Here is a 24,458-nt window from a genome sequence, read left to right as displayed (position 1 = left end):
GCGACACTGTGGTAAGTGGGAGGTACTACAAATATGATCTTGAGGAAGAGACGCGAAATACAATTACGTCAATATGTACACTTTAATTAAGCTTAGATACAAAAAACTAAAACAAGAAATACTTACGTGAATAATGTAAATACACTAATTTCACTCCTGCATATGCAACCGACGCGATTGTTCTACAGCAATTAGCTGAAAAGGAAGGAGATCAGGGCGTACGCGTTTGACTATACAGGGTGTCCCAAAAGTCCCGATACGGTGGAATATTTCATAAACTATGCACTTTAGATAGAAATGTTTCAAACAAAAGTTGTGTAGCTCGAAGGGGGCCATAAGATGGTAGCAATGATTTGACCTTGGAGAGTCATTTGAAGGTCACGTGATGGTCACCGTCAATTTCTTAAATGGAACTCTCTATTTTTTATTATATATTCTTGTAGCTTATCTCGAGGACTTTCCAAAACACTATAATAAAATATTTTTCCCTTAAGTACTTTTTGAGTTATAAGGCTTGAAATCATTTCTTAATTTTACATAAACCGTAAAATATCTTGTAAAATATTCATTTTTCGATTATCTTACCTTAATACTTTTATGTACAAAATAATGAGAGGAATCAATTGGTGTAAAGAAAACACATAGTTGTTTCGCAGAAAAAATATGTAATTGTTAATTGCAAATTACATATTTTTTCTTCGAAACAACTATGTGTTTTCTTTACACCAATTGATTCCTCTCATTATTTTGTACATAAAAGTATTAAGGTAAGATAATCGAAAAATGAATATTTTACAAGATATTTTACGGTTTATGTAAAATTAAGAAATGATTTCAAGCCTTATAACTCAAAAAGTACTTAAGGGAAAAATATTTTATTATAGTGTTTTGGAAAGTCTTCGAGATAAGCTACAAGAATATGTAATAAAAAATAGAGGATTCCATTTAAGAAGTTGACGGTGACCATCACGTGACCTTCAAATGACTCTCCAAGGTCAAATCATTGCCACCATCTTATGGCCCCCTTCAAGCTACACAACTTTTGTTTGAAACATTTCTTTCTAAAGTGCATAGTTTATGAAATATTCCACCGTATCGGGACTTTTGGGACACCTTGTATAGTAAAAATTATATTCAACATATTATGTAGATTAGTAAGAGGCTTGTTATTTTCATGACGCTGTTACTTTTGCCCCCGGTCTGCCCTATAAATATATATATATATAGAGATTAATGATATACATGTGTGTGTGTGTGTGTGTGTGTGTGTGTGTGTGTGTGTGTGTGTGTGTGTGTGTTTGTTTGTTTGTATCATTAAGCAAGGAGGAATTATTCAATCGTCTGTATCTCAAGACATAAAATTTTGATTATTAATATCTCTTGAGCTGATGAACGGCTATCAGTATAAGTCTGCGATTTACATTATCAGTTCAAGAAAAATGGTTTTACTGGCATGTGTATCTGCTTGGTGAGATTTACAATTGCATTTTAAACATTGGAGTGTTTCAATTGATCGTCGTATTAGAAAACTTATCAGGTAATATATAAAATAAAATTTTATAATACTATTGCAAAATCCAAACAATCGTTAATAATACTATAATTATTTTAAGAGCATGATTTTAATATAAATATTTAATATAAATTTTTCAAACATCACAAGCTGTCAGTTTTATACGATTTTGTTTTGTTATAATTTTATTAAATATATATTATAGCAGAAGTATTTTTACAGAAATATGTATAACAATTAGATACACAACAAAACGATAGAACAAACACTTATAAGAAATCACGAGAATTATAAAATTTGTATATTATATGAAAACACAATATAATAGAATAATGATTGTGATAAAAATCAAATAAAAATTAATAAAATAATTTTTTGTTTTATTGATACAATTTGCGAATGCTTAATTAAATAGTTTTGGGGTTTATTACAAGACACAGTAATTATGCATAAAAAGGGCCCAGCTTCGCACAAATGTGTCATTGACATATGTTGTCAAAGTCATATCTCTAATTAATATTCTGAAGGTTTTAGCCGGCGGTCGTTGTTTATTGAAAAGTTATTAACAAAAGAATTTCAAAATTTTAATGCTTTTTATCTCCAAAAATATTGATTTGAGAAAAAAAATTTTAAGCAAAAAATAAAGCCGCTGAAAAACTCTACAAAAAAGGTTATATGCATTTTTTTCATAAACCTACTATTTTAGCTGTTATATGAAAAAATAATAATTTTAAATACATTGAATACAATTTAAATTTATATAGAATTTAATACAATTTAATACAATTAAAAAATATCACAAATGTATGTGTACACACACACACACACACACACACACGCAGGGGGTGCAAGGGGAGCCTTTGGGCGCCCCTCCCGCAACCACCTCGCCATTAGGCAAGGTGGACCTCGCTTTACAACTTACAGCATATATCCATTGTAATTGAACTCTTCGCAATGCGTCTCTTACTGGCGTGGTGGTTGCGGGAGGGGGGATCGAAGGCCCCCCTTGCACCCCCCGCGTGTGTGTGTGTGTGTGTGTTCACATACATTTGTGATATTTTTTAATTGTATTAAATTGTATTAAACTCTATATAAATTTAAATTGTTTACCTTTTTTTTATTTATCTTTAATTTATATTTTTTTGCGTTTTTCTTCGACTTGCGAGTTCGACCGCTATTTTTAAGTTTCATATTCGTGTTCAGGAGGTAAAAATACGTAGAAATTGGGTATACTTACCCATTATTTATACCCATATAAGTAGATTTTCCGAAGGTTTAACTTATTTTTGTATTTATTATTTTTATCCTTCTTCAACCTGTATCTCCAAAACTATTTGAGTCCGACTCTTATATACGAAATTACTCGGGAAGATCTCCCCTATAAGATATTTAAAAATAAAGCAAATCGGTGAATAAATAAAGTAGAATCTTTGTGTCAATATCTCTCACATTTATTTGTTAATAACTTTTGAATAAAGAACGACCGCCGGCTAAAACCTTCAGAATGTTAATCAGGGATAACATCTTCACAACATACGTTAATAACACATTTGTGCGAAGCTGGGCCCTTTTTATGTATAATTACCATAATTAAAATGTTAATACTAAAAACAATTTATATGTTTGCGACAAGAATTGATATAAGAATTGATATAAGAATAATACTAGTCCTATTTATGATACTATTAATGATTTTACAATAAATTCTCACGAAATTTTATCTTTTACAATAAAAAGCAATTGCAAGTAATGGTCGAAAAATTAAAAATATTTTTATTGAATTCATATATTTTTTATTACATAAATAATATTTTTTTTTTCCATTTACAATGAGCAAGTTTATCATATTTTTTCATGAATCTTTAAAGTTAATCATAAATAAAAGTTGACTATAAAAAATATACGATTAACGCATTTCAGTGATCTTTCTATTATTCTCTCTCTCTTTATGCCTCTTTCTATTTAGGATTAACATTTAGAATAACAAGATAATTATCAATTTTGTCGGAGGACTACTACCATTTATTTTGTGATACATGTGAAGAATCAAAGAAACAATAAACAGTATAAGCTTAATTTGACAGTTAAGAATATCAACGTTAAGGAACGATGTTTATAAATATATTGTTATTGTTCATATTTATTTTATCGATATATTATTATTACGTACATTATGGAAAAAAAAGACGACTTCTTCATCTTATACCGGGACCCCCAAGCGTTCCGATTTTCGGCAATATATTTCTACTCCCAGTTTCAGCAGGCAAGTACAAACTATCTATTCTATTTAATTGATAAATAACTCGTCATTCATGCATACATACACAAGCAAAAATATTAAATTCATAAATCTTTTGTTCTGAAACGTATACTTATCAAGATTATTATTATACACGCAGATTACATATCTGAGCACTTCTCTTTGGAATAATCATTTGTAATTAATATTTTTAATTATTTGTCTATTTTCAAGATAAAGATGCGCTAATATTGAAAATAACAATAAAATTTGTTGTACTAAAATTTTTCGATAATTAAAGATTAAATCAAAATTGGCAAATTAGAGATACAACACGATAATTGGGGCGCAAAAAAGAAACAATACTTCCTTCCTACTGATTACTCGTGTACTTCAAATTAAATATAATTATATTAAAAAAGATGAACGTTTCGAATGATCTTTTGATCCTTCTTCAGTGCGATGTTAACAATATGCGTTACAAAGTGTTGCACATGACTCATCAAATTATAAATAGATCTGTCCTTGATGCGTTGATTAGTAGAACGCATAAATGTTAGATTGTATCTCGCAGATATGTGGTAGCACATGTTTCAAATAATTCTTCAAATTATTGTAATATGCCAATGTGTTAAATCTAACAAATCAAGTGAAAATATGAATACAAGGAAATATTACGTAATATGCGTAATATACGAAATATACGTAAATTAACTCTTTATACTTTAATTACTAGTCAGAAACATGACTCATCAGATTCTGCGCTTTTTACAAATTGATAATGATATGTCGTTGTGTATCTCTCATGTTGACTTAAGATTCAATGATAAAATTAGACATATTTCTTTCAATTTGCTATTTTATTATAGGTATGTGGATAGCTTTGGCGATTCCCTTTTCCATGTTCAATGAGGTCTTGGAATATCTTCAACTCTTTTCATCCGAGATTTCAGTTCGCAATGGAGAAGGGAATAATAAACTTAATTTCTTTGATGTTGCGATAGTCGTGAACAATAATTTAATTGAATTTGAGATCATAAACCCACTTTTTCTGGGAGATATCTAAATTACAAATGGAATCATCCACTATGCTATAAGAGAATAATTGTAGAATTGATGGATCGTGCCTTTTCATTGTCACATCCCAGATTTCACCAAAAAAACTTTGAGCTGATAATCAGTATTTTCTTGGACAATGGTTATCCTCTGGCTTATATTTTCAATGTAATACGAGAACATCTGAGGTTGCTATTAGCCAAGAATCAAACAAAAGAGTTTAATGAGAACATTTAAAGAACCCTCTTCATATTTCACAATACCTTACATATCAACAATAATATTCGGAACAATTTAAATGAATTCTTAGCGATCATGACACGGGATTATCTTATTTTGACCTACATAAATTTCAGTTAGTTTTGTCATAAAAACATAATGCTAAAAGATTCATGCAGCAATATATAAAGTCTCATGCAATGATTGCGAAGCGTCATATGTCGGTTAGATTAGTAGACAAATAAAAAAACGAATTTCGGGATACCGAAACTATATCCAGAGTAATACTTCGCAATTTTTAGTCATAACCAATCATAGACTCAAATTTGGTCATGGTTTTAATTGGGGAGAACCTGAAATTTTAAACAGAGAGTCCTGATTTGACAAAAGATTCGTCTCTGAAATATTGTTTATCAAACGACAAAAAATAGCTTGAATTTGCAGAGTAATAGAGGACTTGCATCACGCATTTGCGACGATAATCGATAATTTATCGAAAATATGAGATGTTTGTTCACATATTTATATGTTTGTTATTATCACGGTCTTACATACAGGCCTGGAAACTCAGGCCTTTTTTAGTGGTGGGGGAGGTCTCACTTAGTGTGTCCGTTTTTCGTTCACGGCTTGCCTGCTAGGTTCGCTGCGATCTAGAAGTCGCAATGCGAGCGAGAGAGACAGAGATAGACAGCAGTAGTCGTTCTCTCTCTAACATACGGCTAAAATGCGGCTGAGCCAGCTGTAATAAGAGTGTTTATGTACATTTAACGAAATCCCGAAATCGCGGTCGTATCAAAGATAAATTTTTTTTGCAAGATGCCGAATTCGTGCGTAGTTTTAAATTGTCGGAAAACAAGACAAAATGTCAAGTGTTCGCTCTTCAGAGTTCCTCAGTCCGAAGTTTTGCGCGAGATGTGGGAGGCCGCAATTCCCGGTATCGCGAGGTTACAACCGAACCAGCACGTATGTGAGAAACATTTCGAAGAAGAATGTATCGAAGTCTGGTGAAACGAGATTCTGATGGAAAAATCCTTATCAATGTAAGTATTTGCATCCTCGTACAGTAAGCTTTGTTTTTCGCGAAAGAAATTTTTAAACGATTTTTATGGAAATGTGCTTCGAATGTTTTAAAACATTGAAAAACAACATTTAGAAAAAATTTCCAGAATCCTAGAGTATCCCCCTATTCTAAATTTAACCGTAAGAACTCTTATATACGCCAATATGGGCTTTTCGTGAATATTCTAATTTTTTAATTTTACTATAGATTCCATATAAACGTCCTCGACTGACGGAGACTGCCATCCCATCAATTTTCAATGAGGATCCTGTGGAACTAGTTATTGGTAGCGATAGTCAACAACAGGTCACCGTAGTTTCATGTAACGAAGGAACTTTTACTCCAGAAATCGGTAAGTACAAATATTTGCAAACGTATTCAAAGACTATTTTATTTAAAATCTTTATTTTCTTCAAAATGAAAAAAAATATTAATACTACAAATAAAATAAAAGACCTGTTCTATGGTCATAACTACGTATAGAAGGACTGAAAACGTACCATTTCAAATTTCAGTTGTGAACGAGGAAGAGATTCGACCTGACACTCCGCAGGAAGTTCATACGATGACCGTTTCAAAGCCGTGCGCTGAAGATGTACAATTTACCATATCCGTTGTGAACGAGGAAGAGATTCGACCTGACACTCCGCAGGAAGTTCATACGATGACCGTTTCAAAGTCGTGCGCTGAAGATGTACAATTTACCATATCCGTTGTGAACGAGGAAGAGATTCGACCTGACACTCCGCAGGAAGTTCATACGATGACCGTTTCAAAGCCGTGCGCTGAAGATGTACAATTTACCATATCTGTTGTGAACGAGGAAGAGATTCGACCTGACACTCCGCAGGAAGTTCATACGATGACCGTTTCAAAGCCGTGCGCTGAAGATGTACAATTTACCATATCCGTTGTGAACGAGGTGCAGCTCAAAATTGAGACAGTACATGAGACGAGTATAGTGACTGTTCCAAAGCCGTGGATTATCGTTCAGTCAAAACCAAAAGAAAAAAAATGGTTTTTGTCCGAAATAGTAGCTAACAATTCCAATAACGATGCGCCTGTCATTAGAAAAAGTATTGCTATCAATAACAAGGGATTTGTCCAATACTACGTGCATGAAAAACTCGTCAAAGATCACATTGAACAACTTCCGTCGCTAGTCAATGATCCGCAAACGCTGGTGACTATTGCTACGCAATTCAAATCTTCGCGCATATGCGGTGGGCTGGGAGATGTCGCCATTCATCTCGATGTGAACACCGTATGCAAGGATAACATGGATGTTTACCGTTCGACCAACTGCTCCTTAATTGAGAAAAAAATAAGATGCAGTTCTTGTGTGCGAGTGAGAAAGACGTTGATCCAAAAAAAACGTCGAGATAAAAAACGAGAAAAATTGAAACGTTTCACTGCTCTATCTAATCCCGTTGATCAACGGAAGTTCTTGCGTAAGAAAATAAACACTCAGAGATGTTTAAAAAATCGTAAAAAACGAAGAATCCAACTACTGTTGGAATGCTTACAAGAAAAACAGTCTGAATTCGCGGCGATGAAAGAAGAATCGTTTAATGAAAGGTGTGCGAATATTCCGGATATTCCGGATATTCAAAAAACGGCATTGCGAGAGATATTCGAAACCTCGAAGAAGACAGATGCTCGAGGTCGACGCTATTCAAAGGAGTGGGCTATATATTGTATGCTCATGAATATTCGTTCTCCAACGATGTATGAATTTCTGCGAAAGAATCGCATCATTCCTCTGCCGTGCACAAGAACAATTCGAAATTATTTATCGATAATTGATTCGAAATGCGGCTTCGACAAAAAATTTTTCGAGTTGCTTAAATTAAAATTTCAGTCGAAGGAGCCGTTGCAGCGTCACGGTATACTCGTTCTTGATGAAATAAATTTACGAAGATCCGTCACCGTTTCATCGAAAGATCTGACGTACACCGGTTTGACAGACTTCGGTGAAGATAATCCATCGACTAATGTAAAGGATGAAGCAACACACGGCCTCGTGCTACTATTCCAACCTCTCGCAGATAAATTCACCCAGCCAATCGGAGTTTTCGCGTCAAAAAGCTCCGTAAAAGGCGAAGAGCTGGCGAAGTTGGTAGTAACGGCTATAACGCTTTTACAGACAGCCGGTGCTAGAATCCACGGTGTTCTAGGAGACGGTGCGCGGACGAATACGAAAATGGGCGAAATGCTCGGTATAAACCCACGCCTCAAAGATACGAAGACATGGTTTACTCATCCCTCGGATGATGCGAGGCGCGTATTTTTTTTCTCTGATGTTCCTCATCTCTTTAAAAATATTCGAAACCGTCTCTACAACAAAAAGAAGCTGCGGGTAAAATTTACACAATCAAAAAGCCCATTTGGGTGCCATTCTTTGGCACAATAATTCTGTTGTTAAACCGTGTTAAGCATATCTGCTTTCTTTTTTTAATAAAGGTGTCTACAAACGAGTGTGTCGAGTGGAAATATTTCGAGAATCTGTTGTCCACAGATACGAAGCATGCAGGGAATGCGAGGGTGTGTCCGAAATTGTCAAAAAGACACGTCGAACTCGACAACACCAGCAAGATGCGAGTCCGCCTTGCAACGCAGGTAAATATGTAGTTTTCAATTTATTTCTTTTTTATGAACACTGTAAAAAAAACTTTAACTTTGATATGTTTCCACAGATATTCAGTAATTCAGTTGCTGATGGTCTGCGATTTTATTTGGAGCAGAAGAGTGACGGTTTCGAAGGTTGCGAAGCCACTGTAAAATTTTGTAAGCGTCTCAACGATCTTTTCGATGCTCTGAATCGTAAAATGCCAAATGAAGGACTTACTCCAGACAACAAAGATTTCAAGGTATGCAATGTTTTATTCATATTTACTGGTGCAATTTCTAGTACACATTTCTGTATTTTCAAACCCGAGTGTATATTATAATTTTTAACTGATTTCAAAAACGAGGAGATTCTCAATTCGATCCGATTATATATATATTTTTTTACGTATGCAGATTGATTACTTCGGAATGGCTACACCAATTAAAATTTTTTTTTCATTGTATTAAGAATGATGCCACAAAGGCCTCATAAATTTTTTTTCGAAATTGGTGCGGTAGTTTCTTTAATGATGTTAAAAAAGCAGTAAGGCATGCTTTGCCTGCGATATTCGAAATTTATGATTATACACCAATTACTCCGGAATCGCTGCAACGATTCGAATGATTTTTTATTTTTTCGTTGTATTCCGAATGATTCCACAGTAGCTTTATATACATGTTTTCGAAATCGGTACGTTGTTGTTTTTTTTTGCACTCTTGAAAAAACGGTACGACGTGTTTACAGACATCCTCAAACATTTTCTCAATTTTTTGAATTGTATATTACAGATTATACAGTCCTCTCTCGAATGGTTAAATGATTGGCAACGCGCGACGATAAAAGGGGAAATCGCGAAGGAGGAATTTCTCACCGAGGAAACCGCCAATGGACTGCGATTATCCTTCCAATCTACGATGGACCTGTGTCGCTATCTTGTCGATGAACAAATTTCAGTACTTACTGACTGGCAAGGTTAATCAGGACAATTTAGAGGTACTTGATTATTATTATTCCCTTAATCGTTTATCACTTAGACCCAGTTGTTCCATATCTCTGTAAATTTACCTGATGAGTAAAAGCATTTTATAAGTATGCGTTTATCCATTAGATAAATTTATCGAGAGGTGGAACAACCGACCGCCAGTCCCTTCGTTATTTCTTCTTATTTTTCATGATCGTACCAATATTATATTGTTACAGAAATTCTTTGGCACAATCCGTCAGGCCGCGGGCTGCAACGACCACCCTACGTGTTCGACATTTCTACAATTGTATAAATTGCTCTCGGTTTACAGCGTCATAAAACCTCCGTTATATGGTAATTGCACAGTTGCAGAACGCAAACCCCCCGACGTTCTAGTTTCAATTAGTGACCTCTCAAAAATTTATGGTGCGCGTAAATCGAGAACGTTAGAAATTGTGAAAACGTTGCAGCAAAAATTGGACGATTTGATAGAATATGAAGACTGGGAGATGGATGAGTGTGAAGATCACGGATATTCCATACCTGATACCCTCGATTGCATTATTTATTACGTAACAGGTTTGCACAGTCTATGCCATTATCGGTTTCCTGATTAAAGTATGATTTGTTGAACGAGTAGACTATCATAGTGAATGGTACGAAGCAAATGTCGAATTAACATGAAACTTTTATTGAACCGACATTTCTGAATGTGACATGTGTGTGTACAAAAAGTCTGTGCCATAACTCATAGCTAAGCAGTACTATACTCCTATACTCATTTCATACTAGCCTTTTTCGATTTATGCTTTAAAACTCATTTAATCCATTGTGCGTTTAGATACTCTATGACAAGCTTCCACTGTTTCGAAAGCTACTTGTTTTCTAAATAATACAACCGATCGAGATGAAATTGAATCAGTCACTGCAAAATTATGGCAAAAATGGACTAATTCAATTTCATCTCGATCGGTTTTACCGTTCGAAAACAAAGTTGCTTTCAAAATTTGCTATCTCTTTCGCTCTCACGCGAAATGCTACAGTACGAAATGCTAATAGATAACTTTAATAACTGTTTCCTTAATAGCCATTTTCTTACTAACTGTTACAGGCTATTTAAGTAAGCAAATTTTACGACGTTACGGCAAATGCGATAAGTGCCGAAACGCTATAACTAATTCAAATAAGTTACCTTCAGCATCGAAATTAGTGGATGAGAAGAACCGAGGAAAATTAATTCATGCAAATAGTTATTTTTTTAAACTCATTCAATTTGTTGAATCAAGTTTCGTCAAGCATGCGACAAAGAAATATGTTTTTACTTTAACTGTAGATGAGGTTCTCGGCAATTATAAATTCACGTTTCCGTGTATCGAGCATGCATCCGAAATACTGTCATATTCTATTTTTTATTATATCCGACTTAGAATGCGTCATTTCGCATATCAACAAAATCAACAAAAACAAAAGAATTTTGTAATAAAAAATAAATTGTCTAAATTGACAAAACAATAATAAAGAAACCGTGCAGTACAGTGACTTTTATTATTTTCCTTGTTCGAAAAAGTAGCCCATAACTTTTTATTTCAGATATACAATCGAATTATTTGCATACGAATTATGGTTACTCATAATGCGCATAAGAAATGATAAGTATCGCGATAAAATAAAATGAAAAAAAAATTAATAAATAAGGAAAGCCGTGAGATTTAAACTTGTAAAGTTGAGACAATATGGTAAGTATCGCAATAAAAGAAATTAAAAAAAAAGAGCGGTGGGCTTTGAACCCGCGTTACACACTAATAATAATGTGTAAGGCGGATTCGAACCTGACCGCTCTTTTTTTATTAATTTCTTTTATTGCGTTTAACTTTTCGGTTTTGGTTTTATTTTTATTATTAAAACTTTTTTTTATATTACTTTATCTTCTATTCTTACGTAGTATGTGCTTATGTTCATACTATGTAATAAAAAAAATTTTTTTTAAATGTTTATAAACTAACTAAACGCAATTTAAAAAAATATATTATCTTCTATATTATATATATTATCTATATATTATTATATATTATCAAAATATATTCTATATACAGTAGCGCTCAAAAGTATTTTGACAAGGACAATAATTGGGCTAATTTAATACAAATAGAAGACACAAATATACAACTATTTTTTATTGGAAGAAACTTGATTTGTCTACATATTTTTGTAAAAGAAATTGTAGTTTGATAACAAAATTACAAAACCAAACTAAAAATAAAGAACATGATTGATCAAAAGTATTTTGACACTGTAATCAAATGAAAATTTTTAACGCTTAAACATCATCTTTATTTTTAAATGAATCAATATTTAGTAGCATATCCATTAGCCTTTATAACAGCATCACAACGAGCCGGCATCGAGTCGACTAACTTCTGTATTCGATCCAAAGGAATTTTTCCCCACTCCTTCTTAAGAGCTTGAAATAAAGCCTCTTTATTCGAATAATTTTGACATCTTACTCTGCGATCTAACTCCTCCCACAGATGCTCTATGGGGTTTAGATCAGCACTTTGACTTGGCCATTCGAGAACCTTGACTTTTTCACGTTTCATAAATTCGGTTATGTGCTTGGACTTGTGTTTTGGATCATTGTCGTGCTGAAAGTACCACCCAGGTGGCATGTTCTCTTTAGCATAGGGCATCATTTGCGTCTTTAATATGTTCTCATACATAAATCGATCCATATTCCCTTCAATGCGAACTAGCGGTCCAACTCCATAGCGTGAAAAACAGCCCCAAACCATAACACTGCCGCCTCCATGTTTGATGGTGGGCACTTGGTATCGAACATCATATCTTTTGTTAACAGGACGTCGAATGTACTTAATCCCATCAGATGACACTAAATTAAATTTGCTTTCGTCGCTCCACAAAATACTAGACCATTCAGAACTCGTCCACAGTTTGTGGCGTTTTGCAAACGCAATTCGTAACTTCTGGTTCTTTGCAGATATAAGAGGCTTCTTTGTGGGTCGACGGCCGTGTAATCCATAAGATATTAGACGACGTTTGACGGTTGAAACATGAATATCCGTGTCGTAATTTTCTTTCAGTTCGTTTTTTATTGCTACTGCCGACTTACGAACATCACTAGCGGATAGTCTTTTTATTATGCGATCAATAGTAGGAATTGTTTTTTTCGGACGGCCACTTCGGGACTTGTTTTCGATAGTCCCTCGTTTATTGAACACTTTATTCCATATACTAACAAGCTGCCGAGACACGTTAAAATTACGTGCAACTTCTGCTTGTGTTTTTCCTTGTTTTAGGGCGGTTATAACAGCTTTTTTAAAGTCAGTGGAATATTCTTTAAGCTTCGGCATGTTAAAAGAATCACAATAAATTGATATACACACAAATCAAGTAATACTACAACCGACACTTTGGAAAACTCGAAACAAAATGACTTGTCAAAATACTTTTGAGCGCAAGATATGGAATGTTTGTCATTCAGCGCCTACTGTGAACAAACAAGTTCAAACTTGTTGTTTACTTATGACCTGCAATCACATCACACTCAACGATAAACTAAAACGTTTTTTATTTAGCACTATGTAACGCGTAATAACAAAGAATTTCTTGTTGTCAAAATACTTTTGAGCGCTACTGTATATTATTAATATTAATATAAAAAAAATTTTTTAAACGATTACTGCCGTCTATCTCTGTCTCTCTCGCTCGCATTGCGACTTCTAGATCGCAGCGAACCTAGCAGGCAAGCCGTGAACGAAAAACGAACACACTAAGTGAGACCTCCCCCACCACCGGAGTTTCCAGACCTGTATGTAAGACCGTGGTTATTATCAAGTCAACCGAGTTTGTCCTCGGTTGAGTCTATGTTTACTTCCTACCAACCGAAGATATATATTTATACATTAACATATTTATACATTACATCATCGAATCTTAAGCCAACTTGAAAGATACATAATGGTATAGTTAAACAGTTAATTAACACTACAATTGCCAACAATATATTGTAACACGTGTCTTTAAGCGTATTTGATCTATCGTATTTTGAGCCATCATATTGATTTTTTCTGAAGATAGTTCATATTATCATCTGAAAGCAGACTTCTAGATGGCGTTACTAACGCTGGTACAAATTTTAACAAAGGAGTTTACAGACCCTGGATTTAACACATTGGCACATGACAGTACAATAATTTGAAGAATTATTTAAAATAATGTAAAATGTGCTGCTAGATATCTGCGAGATATAATTTAACGTTATCTACTCTACGTTATTCTAACGTTATCTAACGAAGACAGATATTTTTATAATTTAATGTGTCATCGTATAACACTTTGTAACGCATATTATTAAAGTTGAACTGAAGGGGGATCAAAAGATCATCCAAAACGTTCGCTTTTGTTAGTGTAATTATATTTAATTTGAAATATACGAATAATCAAAAGGAAAGAAGTGTTGTTTCTTTTTTTGCGCTCCTACTACTGCGTTGCGTTTCTAATTTGCCAATTTTGATTTAATTTGTAATTATTATTATTGGAAATAATTTTCAAATTTATTCAATTTTATTTAATTTTATTTAATTTTTTTATCGATATTTATAATGTATTTTTTAGTGGAACAATGGAAATTATTTTGTACACTATGTGATAAGTATTATCCTATTTTCAAAATATGGGGATTATTCGAATTTGGTGTGTCTATCTGTCATCCAGATGACCTGGAGGTAATAAAGAAATTTTTGGAAAGATTTATTTCTCTACAGACATTACAATTTAGCTAGATCTAGAAATCTTGTATTTCACAAAAAGATTTTTGCTGATAAAAATATTTCTTAAAATATTAAAAAGAATCGATACAGAACTTCATACAGATTGAATTAAAATATGAGATACAATTATTAAATTATTTGTGCATCTGATTGTGAGATTGAATGCTATAATAAATAAATGTTTCTGGTGATTATAGAAGATATTAAGCAGCACTAAGCACATCGAGAAAAGTCGTTTATATAATATGACACATCCCTGGTTCGGCACAGGTCTCCTCACCAGTACAGGTAACATAATATGTAAAAACGTACAAACATTATTACAGTTTGTTATCGTGTATTGTGGGAGTATTCTAGTCTAGCGGAAAAAATGATTTTTTTTTGCATATTTTGCAAATATTTGATATGGAAAATATGTCTGTAAGAAGATTTAGCTCGATTCACAAAATTGACACAGTTATAGCACCCGGTAGGGAGACCTGTATGAAGTTATCCCCGCATTTTTTGAATTTTATATTTTTATTAATTGTGCTGCATTGTGCTACGTTTGTGCTGATTTGTGCCGCAAACCGTAGCTTAATAATTTAAACTATTTTTTAGAAAATTAAAAAAAACGAAATTTGCGGCAGCCCCGCACTTTTCGAATTTTAAATTTTTATTGATTGTGCTGTATTGTGCTACGTTTGTGCTAATGTGCCGCAAACCGCAACTCAATAACTTGAATCATATTCGAGAAAATTAAAAAAAAAAATTACTAGTCCCGCACTTTGTCCCATTCGAGTTCAATTTTTTTTAATAAATTGGCATTAGTTTGTGTCGTATTGTGCTGTTAAGCAAACTTTGTTCTCTTATTCCATTTAGCTAAAAAAAATTCGTAAAGTTAAAAACAATAATAATACATAAATCATTTTTTATAGCATTAATTGAATTTCTATCAATTGTGTTATATTGTCCTCATAATTAGAAAGGATAAACAGATAAAAAAATATAGGTAATTATAAAGTTTGATTAAATATTTAATAAAAAGAAGTGGGGGTGAAAAAAAATTTAACATTATTTATTTTTTTTCTCTTGTGCTAGATTGTGCTAAACGAGTACAACAACTTTCCCTAATGACAAAATGCCGTCAGATCAGTTTTTGTTGTGGAATAGAAATTAGAAACGAATTTTTAGGAATACAAAATTTTACATGCATGTATTTTTCAAACTTTAACAGATAATCTGATTCTGCAAGTTGTGCTATATTGTGCTACCAAAGACGAAGAAATAACAAGTAAAGGATGCATCAACAATCCCAGGGATTGATTAAATATCGATTAAAAGGGGGTGGGGATGAAAAAAAATTTAATTTTTTTCTCTTGTGCCAGATTGTGCTAGACGAGTACAACAACTTTTCCTATTGATAAAATGTCGTCAGATCATTAGTTTTTGTTGTGGAACAGAAATTAGAAACAAATTTTTAGGAATACAAAATTTTACATGTATGTATTTTTCAAACTATAAATATCTTTTACTTGTTATTTCTTCGTCTTTGGTAGCACAATATAGCACAACTTGCAGAATCAGATTATCTGTTATATTTTAAAAAATACATGCATGTATAATTTTGTATTCCTAAAAATTTGTTTCTAATTTCTATTCCACAACAAAAACTAATGATCTGACGGCATTTTGTCATTAGAAAAAGTTGTTGTACTCGATTAGCACAATCTAGCACAAGAGAAAAAAAAATAAAAAATGTTAAATTTTTTTAACTCCCACTCTTTTTTATTAAATATTTAATCAAACTTTATAATTACCTATATTTTTTTATCTGTTTATCCTTCCTAATTATGAGGACAATATAACACGATTGATAGAAATTCAATTAATGCTATAAAAAATGATTTATGTATTATTATTGTTTTTAACTTTACGAATTTTTTTTAGCTAAATGGAATAAGATAACAAAGTTTGCTTAACGGCACAATACGGCACAAACTAATGCCAATTTATTTAAAAAAATTGAACTCGATTGGGACAAAGTGCGGGGCTAGTAATTTTTTTTTTTTTTTAATTTTCTCGAATATGGTTCAAGTTATTGTGTTGCGGTTTGCGGCACACATTAGCACAAACGTAGCACAATACAGCACAATCAATAAAAATTCAAAATTCGAAAAGTGCGGGGCTGCCGCAAATTTCGTTTTTTTTAATTTTCTAAAAAATGGTTTAAATTATTAAGCTACGGTTTGCGGCACAAATCAGCACAAACGTAGCACAATGCAGCACAATTAATAAAAATATGAAATTCAAAAAGTGCGAGGCTTACTTCACACAGATGGTAGGAAGCGATCTCCGGCGCGCACTCGGGCCGCGCGACGCACAATAGAGCATTGTGTAGGCATTTATATTTCGGTTAGATTCGGCTAGTGAACTGCTGGAACGTTGTTTAGGAGTAACACAAAATAACAACTAAAATTTTTTGAATTTATTGATTTGAACTTTTGCTCAAAACATCTTCATTCTGGGGCAAAGATTAAAGTATAGCAACTTTTCTTATTATCATCAATGAAGGATTTATACCAATTTTGAAAGTTATGAACTTAATGAGTGACTATTGGTCACAGCAAGCGAAGATGCAAATTCTCGGAACGAAGCTTGAATTACCCATTCGAAACGGCGTTCAACTGATTTCGTTAGAGACGAGTGATTAAATCGCAGGGATTAAATCGAAGAGAGAACAGTTCAGTAGGACTTTTATGAGCAGGAGGAAGGTCCTCTGTATGGCCCTGCACTAGCTGATTGATCGTAAGTAAAATTATCTCTATGTAATCAATATGAAAAACTTTAAATACGTTTTCTTCTTTTTGCCTCTCATAATATCTTATGATATCTTATGATATCTCTAAAACCAGTTGATCAATTGAGTCGAATATGCACCCATCTTCAGCATAAGTATAGTTAAAGCAGCTCCCAAAATCAAGTCAAAATATTTTTTTTAATTTTTACAGCCTTTTAATGGTGAAAAAAATGGCAAAAATCGAAATTTAATTTTCTGAATGACGTCATTTTTTCAATATCTTTTTTCATTTTGTTACTTGCTATAGCCAAACTCATAGTAATTAAGAATCGCTTTGGTTTTTTGTTTCAGATAAGAAGTACAGCCGGAATCATGAGAACCATGGATTAACTTTTTTTTTCATAACATTCAATTTTATGTTGCACTTATTTATATAATTATTTTTTAGTAAAAAAATTTTAAAACATACTTCAAGTATGTAGAAATATGTGAGAAAAAACCATATCCCAAAGAAACTTACACATTTCTTTTGAAAAAATTTATGAAAAAATTTATGAAAAATTTATGAAAAAATTTGCAAAAAAAGCATACAAAAATTCGGCTTCTAGACTAGAATACCCCTTTAATACCCCCTTGTATGAACATAACAACGCAAAGTTGAAAACAAATAATGAACTAAATAAATAAAAAAATAATAGGAATTGTTGTACTGGTCGAGACGTTAAAGTTGTAAAAAATAAAATTAAATAAATCCGGTCGGAGATGACGCAAATTTGATTTTATAAAGTAACGGAATTTTCGTGTGACAAATAAATTACTCATTGTACAAACACACACTCAATTTTAATAAGACTCACATCCTGTTGAAATAATTTTTCTCACTCGAAATACTTAATACTTAATTATTTCGGTTGCACTGAAGTTTTGTTATCTATCTGTATTACAAAAAATCAAATGAAATATTACAATTAGATTTAAATATTATCTTTTTTAAATGGTGAACTTATATAATATAACTCATATAACTTTATCGATTTATAAATTAATAAATTTAAAAGAAACCTGCAAATGGGATCATATCGAGAGATAATTTTGCCGGATACATATATTCCCAACTAAATAGAAGTAATAGACATGATCTCTCTATAAGATATTTCAGTTAAAAATTTTCAAATGTAAATCAAACATCATTATGTGACAGACATTTTTAATAAATTTTAGTATATTTTTTATTTATCAATATATATAGATTTAAATTTTGATTTATGTTTTTATATTTTTTTATGATACTTTCGCTCATATTTTATAATATTTTTGTATTGACATTGATGAAACAAGGACCTGAATTAGGCCGATACGTTTGTATCTCGATCTTTTATTTGATTTATTATAATTTAATATGAAATATTGATAATAATTAATATTTTTTTGTTACGCTCGTACATCGGCGCTTGGTTTTCAACTTTCTACAATTTGTTTTTGATATAAAGATTTAATTACAAAATAATAATTAAATTCAAGTTAATACTTTCAATACTTACCTTTTGTAATAATTTTATGAGAAGATATATTTAAAAGATTATAAAAGAAGTTTGCGATATAAAAAGAAAAACATAGAATAATATTGTTATTTAATAATGGGCAGTAAACATTAAACTAATTGTAAGAGAGACACTATAATATGTATAAATCTTATATTCTATTATATTTTATGGCATAATTTTATCTTGTTTTTGTTTCAGGCGTCAAATGGCAAACACGGCGAAAGATATTAACTCCTGCATTCCATTTTAATATATTAAATCAGTTCATTGATATCTTGATCAAGGAAAGTGATTGCATGACAAAATCTTTGAAGGATGTCGGAGGCACAGTTGTAAAGGATTTATTACCATTTATTAGTGAATATACCCTAAACGCGATATGCGGTAATATTCTAAATGACTATAACTTAAGAAAAGAATTTGTTTCTACACGAAATATCACATGCACACGCACACATATACCGTGACGTAGACACACGCATGCATACAATGGTACAATGAAAATAAATAATATTCGATTTTTTATTGTCAAAGCTATCAATGAAATATTCATCCGTGATAATCTTCGATTGTTCGATCTCGACACAGAGTGTGCCAGAATTCGCGGACACGAAATGCACAGCTTGACTGTCCGTGCCAGAAGAAACGACATTTCATTTAGCGAAAATTAGTCCGGACACTATTTTTGAAATAAAAATAACTTTAAGCTAACGAATGAATGCTCTAGGCCAAATAGGCAGTTGAATCAGATATGGTGTACGGCATGATATTAGGAAAGTCGGATTTTTCGCGCGTAGTAATGACGATTAACCAGCTATGTATCAATTTATAGACGGAGAAAATTTGGCAGACTCAAGCAAACTCATCTAACTGTTTCAATTGAGTGATTAATAGCGATTATTATTTCGAATTTATGATTTTAAGTTCAATGAAGTTAAAAGATTGAAAGTATATATAATTCCCATACTTTCTATAAAAAATATTTTTTATTTATTTATATTTTCAACAAATGTGTTTTGTTTAACAAATCCTTTAATTAATTGTTCCCGTTTAAAAAGTAATATTTAAACGCACTTTTGCCAGAGGAAGAAGTTGTTTCTGCTGGTACGGACGATCATACCCACACAGCACAAAATTCAACAAATACCTTTCAGAGACCTTCGCAAAGTGTTACAAAAAAGATCTCAAAAATGTCTCATATACGTCTTAGATACGTGAAAATGTCCGCTATTTTGTCACAAATACGTTTATGAAAGGTTGCTTAAACATTTCCTAGAGATTTTGCAAACGTCTCTGTAATGTTTTGCGAAACATTTTGATTACATATATATATAAAATTTTATATAAAAATTTTTATATAAAATAAAAAAAATAAATTTTTTATATAAAATTTTTATTAATGAAAATCCTGGTGTACTCTCCTTTTAAGACGAGAGAAAATTTTCATTGTAAAAGGATTTTGCGTTATTAACGGTTCCGGATGAACAACGAGTACCACGCGCATTTTATTAGAAATTATATATGTTCCATGTGCAACAATAATTATTTAATATTTTTATATATCACCTTATATTTTTTGTAATTTTATATTTTATATATTATTAGACTTAATGATCTTATATAATAAAATCATCTCTTTCGAAAATATCTTATCTTTGTCTTTCGCAATTATAAATTTGTATACTTACGTTACAAATACTGATAAAATAAGGAAAGGAATGACAAAAAATATTTAATAAATATATATTGATTCGTTTCTCCATTATATAAAAATAATCTTGTTACACAATGCCACCTCCCCCTCGGAAAAAACTCTATACAAAAGAATACGAAAAAACTACTAGTATAATCCCAAACAGCACAAGACATCCTATGGACATTCATTTTATGTCCATTTTACGTTCGCACGTCCATGGATTCATATCCATGAAATGGATGAAATGAACATCCATCGTACATCCGATTTGAGACATCTGTTAACGACCAATATTTGGACGTCCACAAGATATCCGATCTTGAACGTCAAAGTTTCGCGCGAGCACGCAAGGATCTGTTAGTTCGTTCGTTTACCGCTACGCGACGTGCGATGCGCTATCTTTCTCGTATTTAAGTTTTAGTTATGGGAATTATATAAAGTTTGCAAAAGGTAACAAATAAGATTAAAAACTGTTCAATTTAATTTCTGATCTAAATGCACGAATTTCAGATATTAAATTGATTTTATAAGTTGGACAAGTAAATGTCCGGCGAATAAACGAAAATAATCCGTTCATTACCCTTAAAATGTAAAGTGCAATATGCAAGTATGTTATAAATAAAATTTTTATAAGAAATTTTTATATAAAATTTTATATATATATGTAATCAAAATGTTTCGCAAAACATTACAGAGACGTTTGCAAATCTCTAGGAAATATTTAAGCAACCTTTCATAAACGTATTTGTGACAAAATAGCGGACATTTTCACGTATCTAAGACATATATGAGACATTTTTGAGATCTTTTTTGTAACACTTTGCGAAGGTCTCTGAAAGGTATTTGTTGAATTTTGTGCTGTGTGGGTTGTTTATTTTTATTTTAATTGATTAGGTTGTAAAAACCTTTCATAAACATCGTGTAAACGTTTCAAATGTTACGTTTCTATGTTATGTTTCTTAGATGTTTTAGTGACGTTTCAGTATAACTTAGAAACTGTTTTGAAACTTTGAAACGTTTCTGCAACATTTCTGTTGAGTTTTGTGCTGTGTGGGTACTGTACATTTTATGCCTACGATTTCTGGAAACTCTGTATAATAAATACATTTTAGAAACTGCTATGGGCGTCTCTCTGCAAAAATTCGGCGAATTCCAACAACAGTATCGAAATGCAATTCACGAAATAATTAAATTGATAGTTTATAAGTAATATAATACATGAAAGTATAATAAATAATTGTGTAACATATCTATGATCCTTCATTATAATAATATAGCTATACATTTTAAAAAATAGATTGATTATTAAAGTCATGTGATGGTGAACAACTGTTTATATCAATGTTAATATAAATATCGATTTGTTTAAGACCGTAATTAGCAATTAAAATGTATTGTGCATGCTCCAATAAATGTTTTATTTCAAATTGCTGTTAATTTTGAAACTATTGAAAAATTAAGGAAAATAAATTGTGTGGGCAAAATTTGTAGATTAAAAAATATTTAACTCTGATAAAAAATATTTAGCTAAAACAAAAATACAATGCTTTTAGAAGGATCTACATAACTTTTTCTTCACACATAGTTTTAAATTTTTCATATATTGTCTATAATCTATGATTATTTAGAGTTAAGATTACTCTATTACTTCATGATGGCTTTAAATAAGGCTTTACAAAATAATAACATTATTATTGATATTATATAACTTAATGAATTTCGGTTTAGAGCATTAAGGCCTTGGTTGTATAATGATTTATTATTCTCATTATCATCACAAGGAAGGAAACAAAAAAAAGTCTTGAAGATATTGCATATTGGATTTACAGAAAAAGTACGTGATAAGTCATGTTATATCAAGTCCTTCAAACACTTTTAAAAATTATAATAAATCTCGTAATATTAATAACATATTATTAATATTTATAATGTAATACAATATGCCACTGCTATTTAATACAAAAATTAAATATCGTACTTGTGTATAGGTCATCGCGGAAAGAAAACTTTATCATGAACGCACAGATAATCGATACTTACAGAATCTTGGAGATGATAAAGAGACAGAGGCAGAAGATGTCGAAGTATTTGGAAGTATGTAAGAACTCAGAGCTTCTAACTTAAATTCGACTTTACAGTCTAAAATTATAAATTATACTCTATTTACACTAAATATATATGTATAATTACACGAAATGATGCAATACATGTTCGCTATAAGAATAAATTATTACTATTTGTAAGAAAGTTTAAATTTTAAACGAGAACAATGTTATATAGTTAAAGCGCGATATGCAAAAATGATGCTAATATGCCTTGCTTATTTCTAGTTAAAAAAAAACGGCTAGCCATGTTGGACCTTTTAATAGTGGCATCTCGAGAAAGTTCTTTAACTAATTTAGACATAAGAGAGGAAGTCGATACTTTCACGTTTGAAGTACGTATATGTAATATTTTTTTTAATTTTTTATACATATTATCTAAGCACATAAAACAATATGATGATCTAATTACAGGGTCATGATACTACAGCAGCGGGTATAATGTTTGCTTTATTATTATTAGCTGAACACAAAAATGTTCAGGTATACCTCAATATCTTATGATCTATTATTTAAATTGTGATTTAAAAAAAAAGTACAAATATCAAGTTTTTGTTTACAGTGTATCTTTCTATACATATATCAATATATAAATTCCGAAAAAATTAAAACATCTCAAAACAAATATGAACAATATGTTTTGATTTATTATAAATTTATTTATATTTATGCATATAAAAACCTGAATTGAAAAATATATTTTAATTATTATCGATGACATAGGAACGTGTGAGGGTTGAAGTTAATACCGTGATGCAAGAGAACGGAGGGAAACTTACCATGAAATCATTGCAAAATTTATCATATTTAGATAGATGTTTAAAAGAAGCTCTACGTTTGTATCCCAGCGTGTTTTTAATATCACGAAATACTGCGGAAGATGTAAAACTACGTAATTAATCACTTTATTTGAATGTTTTTGAATATGTCACATAACACGAAGCATATATTATCGAACGTAAAATTTAATATATTATATTACATTTTAACAATACAATATTATGTACATTTTATTTTTTGCAAAAAGTCTTATTTTTGTAAATTTTGAAATTTTTTAAATACTTTTCAGATTCTTATGTCGTACCTGCTGGAATGATCTTACATCTTAATATTTACGTAACTCACAGAGATCCTAATTTTTGGTCAAATCCAAAAGTATTTGATCCGGATAGATTCTTGCCCGAAAACATACGGAATCGTCATCCTTATTCCTACCTACCATTCAGCGCAGGACCGAGAAATTGCATAGGTAAATTGGTTGGGATTTTCATTTCTCTTCATGCTGATAGTTTTTGAGAGACTTCGAATTTTATGTATTATTAGGTCAACGATTCGGTATGTTGGAATTGAAGGCTATGATAGCTCCTTTGGTGCACAATTTTTATTTGGAGCCCGTTGAGTATTTAAAGGATATTCAACTGAAGGCCGATATAATACTTCGTCCTTCTCATCCGGTTCATATGAGATTTATCCCCATCAAATGCAAATAGCCGTTTAAAACTAACGTAAATACTACATGAGTGTAAAATGTGCAAATTACGAGAAAATCGTTATATATATTATATATATGCAATTGTAAACAAAGTACGCATTGTATATGAACATTATATTTAATTATAAAAATATGGAGATGGATATTGTTTGCATCTTTCTTAATACCCTCGACTCTGTTCTGGTTGAATATTCTGGTTAAACATTCGGCGGAGATGTGCATAACCAGCGTAGATATAGTTGACACAAATTGCAACCCAAATCTTATAATATGCCCCATCCCCGAAAACGACGACTCTCTATGCGGCATTGAACTCTATTATTCATTATTCAAGGAAGCTATTTTGAGAGTGAGAGGTAAAAAGCTCGAGAAACAATGACAAATTTTAAAGAATCC

The 24,458-nt window shown here is 31.6% G+C and overlaps 1 protein-coding gene and 1 pseudogene across 2 annotated transcripts; both read left to right on the top strand.

Annotated features, from left to right (window-relative positions):
* Positions 1–1,385: 1,385 nt before the first annotated feature.
* Positions 1,386–24,146, top strand: LOC145973648 (cytochrome P450 4C1-like). The gene is made up of 13 exons (XM_083103168.1): positions 1,386–1,537; positions 3,480–3,776; positions 14,295–14,404; positions 14,647–14,737; positions 18,971–19,156; positions 21,581–21,674; positions 22,197–22,302; positions 22,457–22,562; positions 22,799–22,905; positions 22,985–23,053; positions 23,294–23,462; positions 23,640–23,819; positions 23,894–24,146. The coding sequence occupies exons 2-13, from the start codon at positions 3,623–3,625 to the stop codon at positions 24,058–24,060; spliced, it is 1,539 nt and encodes a 512-aa protein (XP_082959294.1). The 5' UTR covers positions 1,386–1,537; positions 3,480–3,622; the 3' UTR covers positions 24,061–24,146.
* Positions 5,829–11,197, top strand: LOC145973647 (uncharacterized; annotated as a pseudogene). The gene is made up of 7 exons (XR_014439528.1): positions 5,829–6,067; positions 6,295–6,439; positions 6,603–8,446; positions 8,551–8,706; positions 8,784–8,957; positions 9,487–9,691; positions 9,994–11,197. The product of XR_014439528.1 is annotated as an uncharacterized LOC145973647 (transcript).
* Positions 24,147–24,458: the final 312 nt, after the last annotated feature.

This window comes from Camponotus vicinus, unplaced genomic scaffold (assembly GCF_025532165.1).
Source record: "Camponotus vicinus isolate PSW18456_S1 unplaced genomic scaffold, iyCamVici1.0 SCAF_6, whole genome shotgun sequence".
Taxonomy (NCBI): Eukaryota; Metazoa; Arthropoda; class Insecta; order Hymenoptera; family Formicidae; genus Camponotus; species Camponotus vicinus.
Note: the sequence above shows the minus strand (reverse complement) of the source record. Positions and strands in the feature narration are given on the sequence as shown.